The sequence below is a fragment of the Sturnus vulgaris genome, chromosome 3 (assembly GCF_052056855.1).
Source record: "Sturnus vulgaris isolate bStuVul1 chromosome 3, bStuVul1.hap1, whole genome shotgun sequence".
NCBI lineage: Eukaryota > Metazoa > Chordata > Aves > Passeriformes > Sturnidae > Sturnus > Sturnus vulgaris.
In genome coordinates this window covers 18,843,179-18,859,033 of record NC_142245.1, presented here as the reverse complement: position 1 = coordinate 18,859,033, position 15,855 = coordinate 18,843,179, and the positions used below count along the sequence as shown (strand labels likewise).

General features: G+C 44.6%; 1 protein-coding gene across 1 annotated transcript in view; it reads right to left on the bottom strand.

Annotated features, from left to right (window-relative positions):
* Window positions 1–1,773: 1,773 nt before the first annotated feature.
* Window positions 1,774–15,855, bottom strand: part of LOC106853920 (calpain-8) — a 30,188-nt gene continuing 16,106 nt past the window's right edge. The window contains exons 9-21 of the mRNA XM_014877455.2: window positions 15,665–15,825; window positions 14,795–14,970; window positions 12,812–12,823; window positions 10,891–11,102; window positions 9,610–9,646; window positions 8,909–8,974; window positions 7,929–7,986; window positions 7,372–7,436; window positions 6,029–6,097; window positions 4,702–4,780; window positions 3,714–3,833; window positions 2,926–2,984; window positions 1,774–2,013 (exon numbers count right to left, since the gene is read on the bottom strand). Coding sequence (XP_014732941.1) covers window positions 1,990–2,013; window positions 2,926–2,984; window positions 3,714–3,833; window positions 4,702–4,780; window positions 6,029–6,097; window positions 7,372–7,436; window positions 7,929–7,986; window positions 8,909–8,974; window positions 9,610–9,646; window positions 10,891–11,102; window positions 12,812–12,823; window positions 14,795–14,970; window positions 15,665–15,825 — 1,138 coding nt within the window. The 3' untranslated portion in view covers window positions 1,774–1,989. The remainder of the gene's footprint in view (window positions 2,014–2,925; window positions 2,985–3,713; window positions 3,834–4,701; window positions 4,781–6,028; window positions 6,098–7,371; window positions 7,437–7,928; window positions 7,987–8,908; window positions 8,975–9,609; window positions 9,647–10,890; window positions 11,103–12,811; window positions 12,824–14,794; window positions 14,971–15,664; window positions 15,826–15,855) is intronic.

Genomic DNA, 15,855 nt, shown 5'->3' with positions numbered 1-15,855 from the left:
CTGTACAGGAGGGTGAGAGCCATTGAGATAACTGTGAGAATTATTGTGATGGGGGCATCTGGCTTGCTCTAAAAGGAGAAGTAGGAGCATGCAATGGATTTCTGCATATGTTGGAGTTTTCCCAGTCCTGTGGAGAGAGGCCTCTCTCACCATAATTGGAATGAACTCATGAATAGAGCGTGTGAGCAGAAAGCAAATCTGAAGCTGCAAGCAGCCAGCTCACCCCGCTGCATGGTGAGCAAGGAGACATTGCATATGCAACATGTAGGGCAGGGAGGGACATGCTCGTCCTACTGAACAGGCAGAGCATTCACCAGAATTTTCTGGTGGTTTTGGAGAGCTCAGCTCGCCCTGGTAGCTCTGTGTTCCAGGCAAGTGGAGGTACACAGGTGTCTGTTGTTGGTCAGCAGGCAAATATCTGCCAGGAGAAATTGGTGGCAACCCATGGCAGCTGCACACAGGTCACGGCCAGTGATATGTGCAGAGGGACAGTGGTGGAAAGCCTGTGGTTCCTACTCCAGCTGCTTTTATCCTGCAACCCAAACTAACTATTTATTTCTCTTTTACTGGCAGAGGACATCAATTACAAAGGCAGAGTCGTGCACTGACACAGGTCATGCATCCCTCTGAGTCAGAGGCCAGCAGCAAGAAGAAATGCTGGGAGATGTGAGGTGTGGGGCTTGTCACAAGGCATTCTGTGTGCAGAGGTGGGAACCGGACAAAGGCTTCCTGCTCAAAGAAAGAGCTTAGGAGCCAGCAGGTGTGGAGAAAGAGAGGGACAGAGTCTTGGCCCCACATCTGCCCTGAGGACACAGATGTCAGCCTGCATTCCTTCTGCTCCTGGGGAAGAAGTGTCAGACATGGCACTGACCACAACATGCAGGGTCTTGTCAGATCATTGCTGCAAGCTCCAGAAATACTTTCTGATTGCTAATATAGAGTGCTAGATTATCTTGATTTTCTAATTGCTAATACAGAGTGCTAGATTATCTTGCCTCCATTGCTATGATATTACTCTTTAGAATGCTGTGAAATTTAATGTAGAGAGGAGCTTGTTTTGAGAGGACAAGAAAGCACAGCACTGTGAGCCAGTGCAAAGTTTAAGACAGCTGAAGCCAGCTAGCTTCAGTTTCTTCTTTAAGTCACAATCCACATTAGTACATCCCTCACATTCTCAGGCTCCTGGACCCCCTACGTGCACATTTTTTGTTTCTTGCCTTCATGAGCTTCTGAGCTCCAGTCACTCATTAAACTAAAGCTCCAAATCCCATCTTTGGGCATGCATATGGACAAGCATTCACAGGAGAAAATCTCAGCTGAAATAACTGCAGAAAATTGCGTCTGACCTTCCATCGTCTTTCCTTCTCCTGGAGGACCGAGCTGAGACTTGTGGAGGAGTGCCATCACATTTTCCTGATTCCCAGTTAATCCTTGGAGCTGTGTCTGTGCCCAAATCCTCTGTGCTCCCAGCAGCTCAGCATCTGCCTCCGAGCTCCTCAGCCCCAGCTTCTGCAGACACTTGGCACAGCCAAAGCAGACAATTGTCTGCAAGGGGAGGTTGCCAGGGCAGCCACATAAATTTTGCCCATGCTCTTGAGCATGGAGCAAAACATATGCTGGATTCTGCAGCAATGGAGATCCCTTCCAGGATTTTGAACACTGCTGAACTTTGCTGCACAGTCAGAAGTCAAACCATACCCACCTGGGCCCATCCATGCTAAGTCAAAATTTATGAGATTTCAGCATGGCACGGAGCAATGCTCTTTGGGCAGGAAAAGTGAAGGACGTCAGTCCTGGGCTTGTTTATTTGTTTGTTTAAAAATGCATTTATTTTATAACTGACAGTAGATCATTTTTGTTGTCTTAAAGTAACTTGCCAGGAATAAAAACAAGTTTCTCTTTCTGTTTTTCACAACAAGGAGATGCCAAACAAGAGGTTTCATGCTCAGAAGAGCCTCAGAGGTCTCTGCTGAATTGATTGACCGTGGTTCAAACCAGTGTGCAGCACAGCCACTGAGGGAGAAACAGAACAAGGAGTCAGGGCATCAGGTCTACAGGATACCACTGGGGCACTCTTCCATGCCTCTGGGAGAACAAGCTGGGAAAGGCTGGAGTTGCATTTTAATATTTTATATGTGTAAGATCCATCTACTCTTGAACTTCAAGGAAATCTACTGCCAGGATCAGCCTCAAACATTGCAAGTGGGGTCTCTTCCAAAGGAGAGCTGGAGAAAGCTTCAACTTTCAACCTTGAAAAACTGTAGGGTGGGAGTACACAATGTACAATTTCAGCTCGATTTAACTAACTGTGACTGAGGGTCACAGGGCTTCCTAGCCATCCTCCTCCCCTCTAGCCAGCCCTTAGCTGAGAGGACTAATTGGATGGACCTCTTGGGGCTCCTTCCAGCTGTTTCCTGAGATATACCTTTATTCTGTAAAGGGAAGGCTCAAGCTGATTGCTTTTATAACAGCTTCAACAGGAAAAATTTACATTAAAAACAATGTGGGGGGAAAAAAAAGACCTGGCATCTTAAAAGGTTTCTTCTAATTCTGGCAGGTTGATCAGTACATTCTCTGCCAGAAAAGAAGAGTTCCCTGCTGTGTGTTTTCTAATGAATTGACCACTGCCCTCTAAAAAGGAATAGTGAAATGCACTGTGTAAGCACCTTCTCTATCAGCCTTGGGAGTTTTGAAGGTATCTTTATTTTTTTGCTCATCTAAAGGTACAAGTTCATTCTACTAATTCAGACAGGCGTTATGGGCTGAATAACATTTTCACATAAACAAACCTGCCCTTTGAATCACTACCATGTTTCTCTTATAATAGTAATTAAATCACTTCTAATAATTATTTAAATAAGTGTATTTTAGTGTGGTCTACTGCTGCAGTTGGATCAGATGGTATTTCCATCTGATCAGCCTTACCTCAGGAAGAGAGATCTGGATGATTCCATTCTTGTCTTTGTCCAGGAGATGGAACACTTCTGAAATGTAGAAGAGTAGGGAAAAAAACTGAATATAAACTATGGGGTTCAGCACATAGAGAATCACTGTCTGACAAAATGTAAAGGTCTGGCTTTTTGCCATGATCTACTGGAAATTTAGGCTGGTTCTCTAAGATAATATTGCAGCTGTTCTTCTTTCTTCTTACAAATAATTTCTAAGCTGCTTCATGGGGTGGAATAAATCTACAGCAGCAAAATGGGAGTTGGCAGCAGGACAACTCTAAAATCTGATGTGGTGGCATCTGGCATGATCTGGGGACAAACCTGTAAATCAGGTCTGAGTAAGGACTGCGAGTGATAAATGGTCCCATTTGTCAGAGCTGGGACAATGCGGGGGCCAGAGCACTGGCCAAAAGCTGCAGGTGACTGTAAAGCACAAGAGAATGGTTTGTTATGGAAGCATGTCCCCTGCTCCCATGGTTTGTTATGGAAGCATGTCCCCTGCTCCCATGGTCTGCTATGGAAGCATGTCCCCTGCTCCCATGGTCTGCTATGGAAGCATGTCCCCTGCTCCCATGGTCTGTTATGGAAGCATGTCCCCTGCTCCCCATTGTCATTCAGGCTTTTGCCATTTCTCTGCTGCTTTCTCTGACACAATTTTGCTGGCACCCTGACCTTTCCATACAATTTGCTTCATTCACGCAGCTGAAAGACACTGAATACCTAAGGCACCCCCAAGGCTTTGAGGGGCTGCCCCTGGGCACTCACTGAACAGGGTCTCCAGGCGGATCATGCAGGCCACAAAGCCATCAAAGTCGATGGTCAGCTTGGTGCTGCAGGCGTAGCGGGTGACGATGCTGTGCTGCACCTCCTCCTTGAGCCTGAAACCTGCGGCCAGGAGAGCACGGGAGTCACTGACACGGCAGGGGAATTTGCTGTCTGGGATGTGACTGATCCGTGGACTGCTGCAGCTGCAGGTTGAAGGGCAGGACTATTCCTCCCACACCCATCTCTGTGGGTCCTTTCCAAAGCCCATTGTGCTGGCTGAAGAGAGGCATGGAGTTCTCCCACAGCATTTTGTCAGACTGCATATTTCACATTGTTTCACAGCATAACCAGTCCTATGTTCCCCAGATAAACCCCTAATTAGAGAATCTTGGCACTGCAGCTGAATAGCAGAGATTGCAGCAGAGCCAATTTCTCACATAACACATTGGGCTCTATTCAGGCCCATATTCATGCTATTTCTGTCTCTGGATCGTTCACATAAAATCCTGAGCACAAGACAAATCAAAAAACCAGTGCTCCTCTAGATGCCCCTTAGCTGGCAAGCTCTGCTCCAAAAGTGAACGCTTCAGAGAGGACATCATTGGGGCAGGCCTTGATAAGGCTTGCACCTTCTCTAGAGGAGAGAAACGTGGTGGGAGGAAATGAAGGAAAAAGGGGGTTTGGGCATAGCTCTGAAAGAGGACTATTAGATTAGGAAATAATGAGGCCAAAAATAGAGCAAGTAATAATCAGAAGGATAAGCAATGGTCACAGCATGGACAAAAGTACCAGTGGTTCATAGTGCAGAACAGAGGATGGGGTTTGATGTATGAAACAGCAAAAGGATTGCAGTGTGTGACTGTCAGGAAGGGAGAATATCACTGGCAATGCTGTGATCTAGGTGACAGGAGAGAAGAAAAGCCATTAAAATCTCTGCTGTTCTCCCAGTGTTTGGTGATCCAATGGTGTCCCTGAGCAGTGCACTCACCCGCCTCTCTCAGGGCATTCCGCATCTCATGGGAGTCGATGGTGCCAGAGTAGTCACTGTCCACTTTCTTATAGATGGCCTGAGGGGAAGGGGAAGGAGGGGATGGGAGAGGGCACTCGGGTGTGTGCCCCTGCAGCATGCCACGGTGTGGGCACGGGAGACAGGCTGGGCTTGCACAGCTGGCTCACAACAGCTGTGAAGATGTGGCAACACAGGTCTCATCAGGGGCTACAAGCCACAGTGAACTACTCAGAGGGCTCCTCTAGGCTTTAACCTTGGTTTGTGAGCCCACCATGCAGTCCATCCCCTGCCATCCTCCCTGCTCGTGCAGCCAACCAGTGCCAGGACAATCATTCCTTCCTCTGCCATGCTCACATTGTCACTGCTGTGCCCACTGATGGCTGGGACGGGGACTGGAACATTAATGAGCAAGGAAAAAATTTCAAGCAGCTAGTGACAAGCCAGGCAGAATGGGAAACACATTCCCATGGGCTGGCAGCTTGCCTGCCTTCACATTACATGGTGGCAGACAGGCCATTGAGGAAAATATCCTGTCATTTGGCAAACACTGCAACAGACCAAGTCCATCTTGCTTAATATTTCAGACAAGATGACAGATGCCTCCTATTGCCAGCAGGTTTATTATCCAGGATTAGAAGCCATCCAGACCTACAGTTAATACTGGATTTGGGTCCCGGGGCTTGCTTTTCTCTGTCTTAGGACAGAGCTGGGTCTTCATAAACCCAAGATTTCCTCATGAGACTCCAGGGCAGATGTTCTGTGATGAACAACATCAAGTATGGTGGTGGCAGGCTTGCCTGAAAGGGAGGTGGTCACACCAGGAAAGCCCAAATCTGACCTTCCTTTAGACTGCTTCATTCTGGGAGAACTTCCTGGGATGTTAAATCCTCTACCAGAAATGCAATTCAGCAGTTCTACAAGATTTCAAAAATACAAAGGCAGTTTTTTGTAGGTCCTAAAAATATGCTTCCTGTGTTTGCTTATGCTCAGCCAGAAATGCAACATATTGCAACAGCCGAGATATGTTCACATGAGCTTTAATAGAGCAGGCAGCAGAGAGAGCTGTCTTTGCCAACAATCAAAGAGAGTTAATCTGTCTTTCTGTAAGGTATTGCAAATTATGGAGAATGATGCCAAGGTGAAAGAGGATTTGCTTGTGCCCTGTTGAGTGAGAGGTGTTTCAGAGTGCTGGGAAGGAAGGCTTCCAATTATACCTGCCTGGGAGGGTTTAACTCTATCTCAGTTCTGGCTCTGTACTCCAGAGCTGAGAGGGGAGGGAAGGGGACAGAGTCAGAAATGTTGTTACCAAATAGTTTTGAATCTTCATCCAAAGTGTCTTGAATTCTACAAGTCCCAAGGTGCCCGTCCCATCGGTCTGGGCCGTGTTAAGGCATGGTTCAAAAATCAGGATTCCTTTATCCCTAACAAAACTGTAGAGCAATCAGTTCTAGTAAAAACAACTCACCCATCACAGTGTCATGTTAATGCCAGTTTAGTTCTCATTTATAATGCATCTCCATCTCCCACAGACATGCCCACAGCTCCACATTTGCTTGGCTAAAGGCATGCCAAGAATTTCTAGGCTATCTTCCCTCTCAAGTAATGATGTATGGGATTGCTAAATATATAAGCATGATTAAAAGCACTCACATTTTGCACACTTAACAGTAGATTAGAGTCCTTAGGGGGAAAAGTGGCTGGCCTTGCAGCAGACAATTGTTAGAAACCAGAGGCAGGAGCTGCAAGTGAAGAGAGTCCAGTGGCAATCTACAGTCTTCTCCCATGTCCTTCAGGGCTTGAACATCCCTTCCAATGGAAAATTATGCAGAAACAGGGATTTGGACAGCATCACACTGTACTTACTGAGTTACCCCATTAGGCTTGGGAGCCTGTGAAGTGTAGGGCAATGGCATCACTTCTAACAGCCAGTTATCCACAGGATCCACAGTGAATCCCTGCTGAATATGGCCATGCCATGACACCGACACCAGCGAGATCCTGGCAACACGGCTCTTCACCCTACCAGTGCAAAGGAGCACCAGGCAGAGGTGCTGGCCTCTCCTCTTCCTTTGGCTACACAAACCTGGGCAGAGGTGCTCACCTCTCCTTTTCCCTTGGCTACACAAGCCTGGGCAGAGGTGCTCACCTCTCCTTTTCCCTTGGCTACTCAAGCCTTATAAGCTCCCGAGTGCCCTCCCAGTTATGCAGAAGGGAGGCAGGCACTGCTGGTACTTGCAGCCTTCCCCCTGGGAGCAGGCTCAGCCTGTCCCTGCTGCTGTGAGCTCGGGGCTCTGTAAGCAGGAGCTGACTCAGAGACAGCAGCTGAGGATGTGCTCAAAACCTGCATCCTGCCAAGCATGCTGTGTGTGCACCTGGAACTGCACAGGTGCAGCCAGGCAGAAAGGCCCTACTTCTTCTCCCCACTATATTTAGGAAAAAGTTTAAGCAATGAGAGATGTGGTGAGAGAAGCAGCTGATGATTAAATGGTTCAGGTTTCTGCCACCATGAGCTGATAGAGATGCTTGGCTGAATTTTTCACCCCCAGCCATGTGCCAGGACAATTGAGGTGTAAACTTAGCCCAGCTTGTCAGGAAGTTTTGCAAAAGAGATCCAGAAGCTTTCAAGGTGAAATAACATTCAAAGGATACATCTAAAAGGCTGATCATCTCCCTGCAAGTGTTAATGTTGAATCCATCACTTTTCACATCCTTTCCTGTACGAAAAGGAAATATAAAAGTCCAAGTCAGAAGTGGTTTAAGACAAATATTTTTCTGCGGACAATGCTGAAGATATCAACCACCTTAAAATCTTGGTAGCAAAGTAAATGCTCTGCCATTTCTCCCATTATGTTCTTTCAGTTTATTAATACGTTTTTTGGGGTTTTTTCCCACAGTGGGAGGGGATGTTAGTTGTTTTGGTGGTTCTGTCCACAGAAGTCATGCAGCAGCATAACACTGCCCATGGTGGTCCTCCCAGAAAAGTACAGGGAATGTTGTGCCTCTACAGAACATCTGCTGGCAGCGTTTGGAAGGGAAGCAGCATTTCCACTCCACCCCATATTTAGAGGTTCAACAAGCCAGGAGAAATTCAGCTGGGACCAGACACAAACTCAGTTTTTCATCATCCCTAGCTGACAGAGCTGGGTTTTGTTAGCACAGACCCCATTTTCTGCTCCATCCAATGGGAAGTACATAATGTCACTTACTCTTTGCCAAAACCCGGTTTAGGATCCTTTGAAGTTCAGTTGCAGTCACTTCACAGTCCTGGACGGAAAACAAAACATACTGTAGGTGTTAACACAAAAAAATATTTTTTTTGTGAGAGAAACAAGCTCTATTGATTTGCTATCAGACATCCAGAGACTATTTTCTTTCCAAATATAAGGCATGTAAGCCCTTAATTTTTTCTAACCCTTCACATTTACGCTCAGATATCAGAGGGAGAAGATCTTCAATACCAATCATATTTCCTATACATTCAACCAGGAAATAAGTGGTTTGTTAGGTGCTATGACGACATGACCAAGTAAATAGCAACTTTTTAAAAGGTTTGACTGAATAAGAAGGTCCAGGAAAACATTTGAGATTTTTCAGGGCTTGTGGAAACTACAACCAAACAATTCTAAAATTGCCCTCTCAAAACTCAGAAAGATCTTCATAACTAAAAAGATGTTTTCCCTCTGCAGCAGCAGTGGCCACACGTTCATTAAGAGGAAATCTGACATGACAGCCACAGGCTAACGTGGCAGGGCTTTGTAGATACTGTTTTTCAAATACATTAAGTAGAGAAAAAGCCCAGCCAACAGTTTCCCGATTCCTGGGGCTAAACAAAAAGGAAGGAATTGGCCAGCCAAGCAATTGTCAGAATTATACGATAACTCCACAGGTAATTTATTTCACCCTGGGATGGTATTTTCACAGTTCTCACTCCTATTGCCCCTAGTTTCAAAGTTATTCCCTGCCTTGCATTACCAAGGGGAAAAAAACCCCACATTTTGCACCAATAAGAGGAACAATGTAGAAAACCTTCTCTATTGTAAAATAAACTGAACTGAAGCTGTGAGATAATAAAAGGGGAGAAATACTTGGGTTTTTGAACAGACAGTAAAAGGAATTGGCAAGTCAAATATTTGTATAATCATAACAGAGAGGTCTTGGTCTTTTTTGTTCACTTTAATCTACTTACCTCTCCAGAGAGCTTTTGGAATAGAGTCTTGAACTCATCGTCTGTATCTTTGTTATCAACCTGAGGCTAGAGGAAAGGGATGGCCAAGAGAGTGGTTAGCAAGGTGGTTCTAGAAAGTGAGCTGTGGATATTGTAAAGATGTTGTACAGGAGCTTATTTACAGCAACAGAAAATAAGCATTGTGCTCTGCAGCAAGGGCAAAACAGAGGCACTGCTTAAGTCACAAGCAGCCAGAGGCTGTATTTGAGGGCAAATACTTCCTAAGGCTGATGAGAAAGTCTTCTTCTGTTACCAAGATAGTTTTAGAAAACAGCCACAGTGAAAATGTTGTTGCACTTGCCCAGAGCAATCCAGCAGCTCCTTGGAAGCCTTTCTCAGCTTCTCCCAGGCTTCAGGAAGATTATTTCTTTTTATGGAAATGTGCCCTCTCCACCTTCTCCCACCCATGCTGGAGGTAAGGACAATCGAATGTGCTCCAGCTCAGTCTACATGGGTGAAGTTTCTGTGCCACATGGCCCAGGTACATAAGAATGAATGTAAAACTAAGACATTGATATATGTAAAAAATCCCCATGGGCAAAAAATATTCCTCCTCAGCACAAAAGCATTCTGTAATCCCAGCTCTGGTGAGAAAGAAAAATCTTGCCCCTGTTTTACTTCCACATTATGAAAGAAAACTCTGCCCAGTTAGGGCGTCTAACCTCGTATGGCTTTGCAGACACCTCATCATCCATCATCCTGAGGAAAAAAAAAGAGAAAAAATTCAACAACCAAAAATTATGAGTCTACTTTAAAGTCTTATCTTTAAAATAATTAGCAAAAGGGGGAAAAGAAATTTGTTTAAATATAAGGTGTTAATAAATGCACAGAACAAGTCCCCAAGCTTCCTGCTTCCCATACTCCACATCCCACCTCTGCCTGCCCCAACTCTTTGAAGGTATTTGCCATGGGAAATGACACCTTGCTGCTCTTGTCTTCCATCCAGACTCCTGTTTTTTCATCCAATGGTTGCTATCGATACAACCCTTTTTAAAATCGTCTCATCATCATAATCATAGTCTCAAATCCTGCACTCCTTCATTGTGGGAACTTCTCCTTCACAGAGCTGAGGGATCTTGTTCCCAGCTGAATGTTTAGTAGACACCTCTGAGAGCCATGACTCTGAAAAACCATCTGCCATGGATGTGTGTTCACTATGGTACACTGTGGAAAAAATGGGTTGTGGAAATGTGGGCTTATTTTGCTGGTTAAGACAAAAGATCAAGCCCAGGGTGTGGATGCAAGACGTGACCTCCTGTTGGATCCCAGAAATCTGGAGTTTTTGAGCTTTCTGTGCTTTCAGGCACAGGCCCCCTGGAAAACACTGTGTTTGACCTGAGTCCTAGGAGAAAGCTCCTAAATATCAGTGGTGAAGTAGAAATCATGAGTGTGTTGTGAATTAGAAGTATGTGCTTTCACAGGGTGATGGGTTTTAAATGTGAGGATTTTATAATATAGTAGTAAGTATAGGACAAGATGGTGGATTTTGGGCATTGTCTCTTTGTTCATCTTTCTTCTCTCTTCTTCATGGTTTCCAGATAGTAGTTTCTGGTTGGTCAGTCAGTGTCACTCTAAGGGTCATGGGAATCTAGTTATTAGGTCAAAAGTATAAATAATATAGGTGTGGATTCTCTATTGGACTTATTTAGCCTTAAAAGACCTTGTAGCAGTTGCCTCTGTGGCCATTTTTCCTTACTTCTGGCAAGGAGCTGGAAGTGCTGTCATACTTTCTGTACTTTCTGATAAGATATAATAAACATCCAAGCCCAAACACGAGAAAAAACATTTCAACCGTGTTTCTGTTAATCCTGGCTTTGAGCAGACAGATGAGATTGATTAACAAACCACTAATTAGGTGGTGCAAAGCCCCTGCACCACTGTGCACAACATTCTCCTTTGCATGCCTCCCCAGCAGAAGGGGGGTTCCCAGGGAAGGTACTCACTGTGATTTCGCCCTTTTCTCAGCAAAAACTCTCAGGCAGAACTCCCCGCTCTTGTAGGGCTCGAAGGTGGAGGGCACGATGAGATACTGTCCCCGGGGCAGCGTCATGCGGCTGGACACCTCGCGCAGGTTCACGTAGGACGCAGTCCGGGCTGCTGGCTGGTGCCTTGCAAAGAAAGCACGGCCTGCATGCACATCTGTGCTGTTTTCCAGCTGTGGAGAATGTGTGTTTTTGTTAGAAACCCTTTGGCAGTTCACTGGTAAGCCAGCCACCCGATTTCAATTTCAGCGCTTCGAAGCCATCTCAAGCTTTTCTTTGAGTAAAATAATAAATCCTTCAGGGATGGCACCAAAAAAAAAAACCCACCAGGGTTCTGTCAGGGGAAACAGGCAGAAGATTAGAAAGGGGAAGAATCTTCCTCTCTAAAGATTATCTTTTCACATGCCTCCTTACACTTGGTACACTAAAATAAATAAAAGTATCATAACGCGTGCTCATATCTGATCAAATTACTACAATGTACATTTTCCGTGCATTGAGCATTTTTTTGCTTTCATAGGCAGCTTGTGGAAAAATCTAATATTCAGAATATTTTTGAGCAATTTATGGTATGGAATAAATTTCCTAATTGCATAGGAATTGTAGTTTCTGGGGTTTTTTTAAATAGACAGAAAAGAATAGTATACAGAACAAAGCAGTAGTCACAAGGGTGCCACTTTTGGGGCCACATTACATGATTTACCTAACTTCTATTAGTAATACTAAGGGTATTCATTTGGATTTTGTAGAAAACAGTACTTAAATTTTCCTTAATACAAATATACTCTTTAGGAAGTTAAGCCTTGCACAGTTCATAAAATAAAACACTGACATAAGAAGGAACAGTGGTGTAAGAACAACATCCCTGCTGTAAAACTCCTATTCATGACTTTTCCTCCACAAAGATGTCTTTCAAAAGGTATGATTCAGTGACACACAAAAAATGCAGTGTGGCTGATGCAGGGATAAGGTGTCTGTCTGTCTGAGACCAGAGAAAGCAAAAATCTTACCAAACATTGTATAATCATTCACGTTTTCTGTTGTAAACTGTAGAAAAATATGCAGGTTTTTCCACTTTTGTTCTGAGATAAGATTGAATTTGGTACTTATTCAACACCCCCATCCTTTTCCCCTACTCAATATTAAGCTAAGTGGAACTGCAAAGGTTAAGAAGATAGATCCATATCTTCCCCAGTATATAGAGTTCATTTTCCCTTTGCATTTGCAAGGCTGCTAAAAGAACACAGTTAATTGCTGCATGGCCACACATTCATTTACTGAGAGAGGAAAAGGGCTGAAAAGCCGAGGAAAAATTGGCATCATAGGCTGCTGGACCTCAATAATGAGTATAGGCTATTCCTACTGCCAGACACCCCTGGGGTCTCTTTCTTCAGCCATGAAAAGTCTCTTTGCCTGAGTATTGACATCTGGGGGGATTAGGGGAGGTTGAGCAGGGCTTGTTCATCACCAGGAGCCCCAGCTCAGAACTGTAAAAGGAACGGATCCACAGAACGTGGCACTTCTTCTAAACAATATTGGCTACATTTTCTCAGTTTTAGAGCGCAGACATCCTGTTCTGCCTTCACCTGAGCTAAACAGACAAATTCTGACCTTGGTTGTACAAACTTCCTGGAAGCCAAATTTCAACAAGTATAAATGAGATGAAGACTGGGAGTAAGACATCTGTCATAAATTCTTGTGCCCCAGTCCCTTGAAAATGATTATTCAGAACTTGAGATATCGGTCCAGTGATTCAAGGGCAAAGCTCTCCAGAAGAGATATCTATCATTAGTAAGGAAGAAGTCATCGTGGCAGCTAAATTCTCCAGTGCAAGAGGAGGTGCCTGTGTGGAGGCTGGAAGTCTTCATCAGAAACTACATACCTCCTGAGGAATCTGGAAGGAAGGGAAAGAAAAAATGTTAAAGTGCTGCTATATTCCTGCACCTATCAGTAGGGGGAAAAAATAAGATAAAGCCTCCTTCAGACACTTTTTTAAAAAAAAAAATCATTTACAACCACATATAATAGTATCAGATACACATTAAATTCTGTCTTGTCCTAGAGCTGTTCCAAAGGGAAAACTGAATCTTCATCCAGAGAAATCTACAGAATATTGAGTTGATTTTCCCCTGATATGGTGATGTGAATTATACTGCGGGTTGGAAATAGTTGAGTAAGTCTTTAATTGCTCAGTCAGAAAAGTCAACAAGTTAGTTCTACTTTGCTAACCAAAACCAGAGAGTTTGTTACAGCAGACCCAAACTCCACGGGTCTACTGCTACTGAATATTATGAAAATATGAGGCTACTGTCACTAGCAGTCAGCCTGGGGATGATCAGATTGTTGTGAGGCAGCTATAACAAGTAGCAAGTTTCAATATTTGGCCCTTCTTAAATTAACTGAATCACTATGTGAACTTGTACCTCCAAATAAAAGTCAAATTTTCAAAAAGCAATGAGTTGTCTTGAGAGCACAGATTCCAGTGAGAGCCAAAGAGAGTGTCTTTCCAAGCCCCAAAAGAGCTCTTAAAAATACCACCCATACAACATTTCTGGGGCCTGAGTGGCCCCTGGAGACCTCAGGTGTTGTTGCCTTTCAGCAGCACACTGGAAGGGCAGGAGCTGGGTGATGGACACACTGCTGTTGTCAGCAGGCAGCTACAGGGCTCACAAAAGCTCTGCAGGGCAGGTAGGCAGACTTGAGCACACATCTCTTCACCTTCTCCTGCAGAGAGATCTGCTTTAGGTCATCATCTCTGCAGTCCTAACTGGAGCTCCCCAGCAGGCAGCTGCAGTGAAGCAAACCTGCCACAGTGCATGATCCAAGGAGCTGGGATCATAGCTGGATGCCCATCTGACATGACTTAGCAGCCAAGTTTTCCAAAAAAATTAACATCTTAAAAGTCACCTAAAGGACTTAAGAGTCACCTAGTCTACCCTAGTGTGGGTAAGGCCACAGAGGACACAGAGGGGATGGAATAGATGTGAAGCACAAGAAGTTCTCCTGTGTTGCATTCAGTGATGGGAGCAGGCAGACGCCCATAATGCACAAGTTTGGGATGCTGATAGGTGAGGGGGCTTGGTTCCCTGGAGAAAGCAGCTCAGAAATGTGCTCAGTGAGAGCCAAGTGTCCATGCAGGCCTTTGGGCACCAGGAAAAATCTTTCATAATTTCAAGCCATCCCGCACAAGATCTATTAGCAAAAGTCAGGCATTCCCATCTGCTCCACCTGTGCTGGCTAATGATCTTCATCCAGTGGAGTCTATACAACAATTAATTGCTTTTCTTCACATATGATATTGGTTGGAAATTTTTACATTTGCTCACACCACAGAAATTAGAGATTACACAGTAGGTTTTTTCCTGACATTGTATTTTTAGCAGCACTGGGAAAATCAGGGAAAACAAACCCCCAAATTTACTGAATCAGAACAGTAGCATATGGCAGACAATGGATCTAAAAAAGTTTGAAATACAACGGACAAATAATAACAAAAAAGAAAGTGACTACTGAGGGCTAATGATAGGCTGTAATCAGAAACACTTATCTGTAATTGCCAGGCACCCCAAGCCTGCCCCCATTCAGATTTTGTAAAAGAAGATTCTCAATGAGACTGTTTCTAAATTACTGGCTCAATAACTCACACTGCTATCCTGTCGAAGTGGGAAAAAACCTGAGCCTCAATTTATCTGAGCCTTCCCATATTATGGGGGTCAGGAAGACATGAGAGAAGTAATTGAATCATTTTGCAAAATCCAGATCTTATTGAAGCGTAGTGCTGAGTGTCAAGACGTAGCAAGCTGCTAATTTTTTCCAGCTTAACAGAACAAGGAATAAAGTGTTTAAAATGAGGAACAAACTTTACCCGGTAGAGTGAATAACCAATACTGAGCAGACCTTCTCCCATTCTCTTCTGTCTCCTGCGGTTCTTCTGCATCAGGCCCACCAGGATTGTACAGCATGGCTCGCTCACACTCCCTTCGTGGTCATCGTCTGCTTCATCCAACCGGATTCTAAACTGGGGGTTGGTCCAGTAGGTTGCTAAGAATTCCCAACAGGAGACAAAAAAGAGGAGGCTTTGCTGTCATTGCAGCCAAGATGGGCTGTCACTAGACCTACAGAGAATATCTCCCTGGAAGGACTATAGCCTGGAGTTTTCTATTGAGTTATATGGGTTTATGTTTTCACAGCTATGCTGTGTATCAATTGGAGCTACGGGAAATCAAAGCACCAGGGTGTTTCCTGGGACTAATGACCAAGAGGGAGGAGCTGATACTGTTAATTCCAGCCAGTCATTTATCTCCAGGAAATGTCCTTGGCTGAGGCTGTAATTGTTGCAAGAGGACCAAATGCCAGACACTATCTCCAGAGGCAACCTGAAAACGAATTGGAAATAGCAGTGCCACTGAACTGTGACACTTTCCTGGCCTACCCAATCCTTCAGAGGATAACTCCAGCCAGCAGCTAAAGCCATGTAAGCAGGAAAAACAGATAGAAAAAAAAAATAATATCACCATTTATTAACTGCTTGGTGGGCTGGTAATCCCACACGAGGAAATAAGTGTGAATTAGATCTTCATTTAAACTCCCAGGCTTTTGCTCACTGTCTAAACCCCACAGGAATTCTTGCACTTCCAAGCTCGTTTTTTCTCACCTTATCCCCCTCCAGTTCACGAGCAGTGTTTGAATGCTTTGTTTGGGATTGCACCAAAGGCCCATCTGGTTGAGTCCTTACCTTGGTAGTTCTGGCAGCCCCCAGCAGATGAGCCCCGTCTCCACTCTCCATTAAACAGGGTCAGGTCCCATTTGTCGACCTTGTTGCTTGTCAGTGTGTCAGGAGCCAAACTGCAGATCTCAAGGCGGCTGAAATGCCTTTGGAAATCTGAAAATGCCATCCTGGCACACAAAGAGACCAGGTTAGCCCAT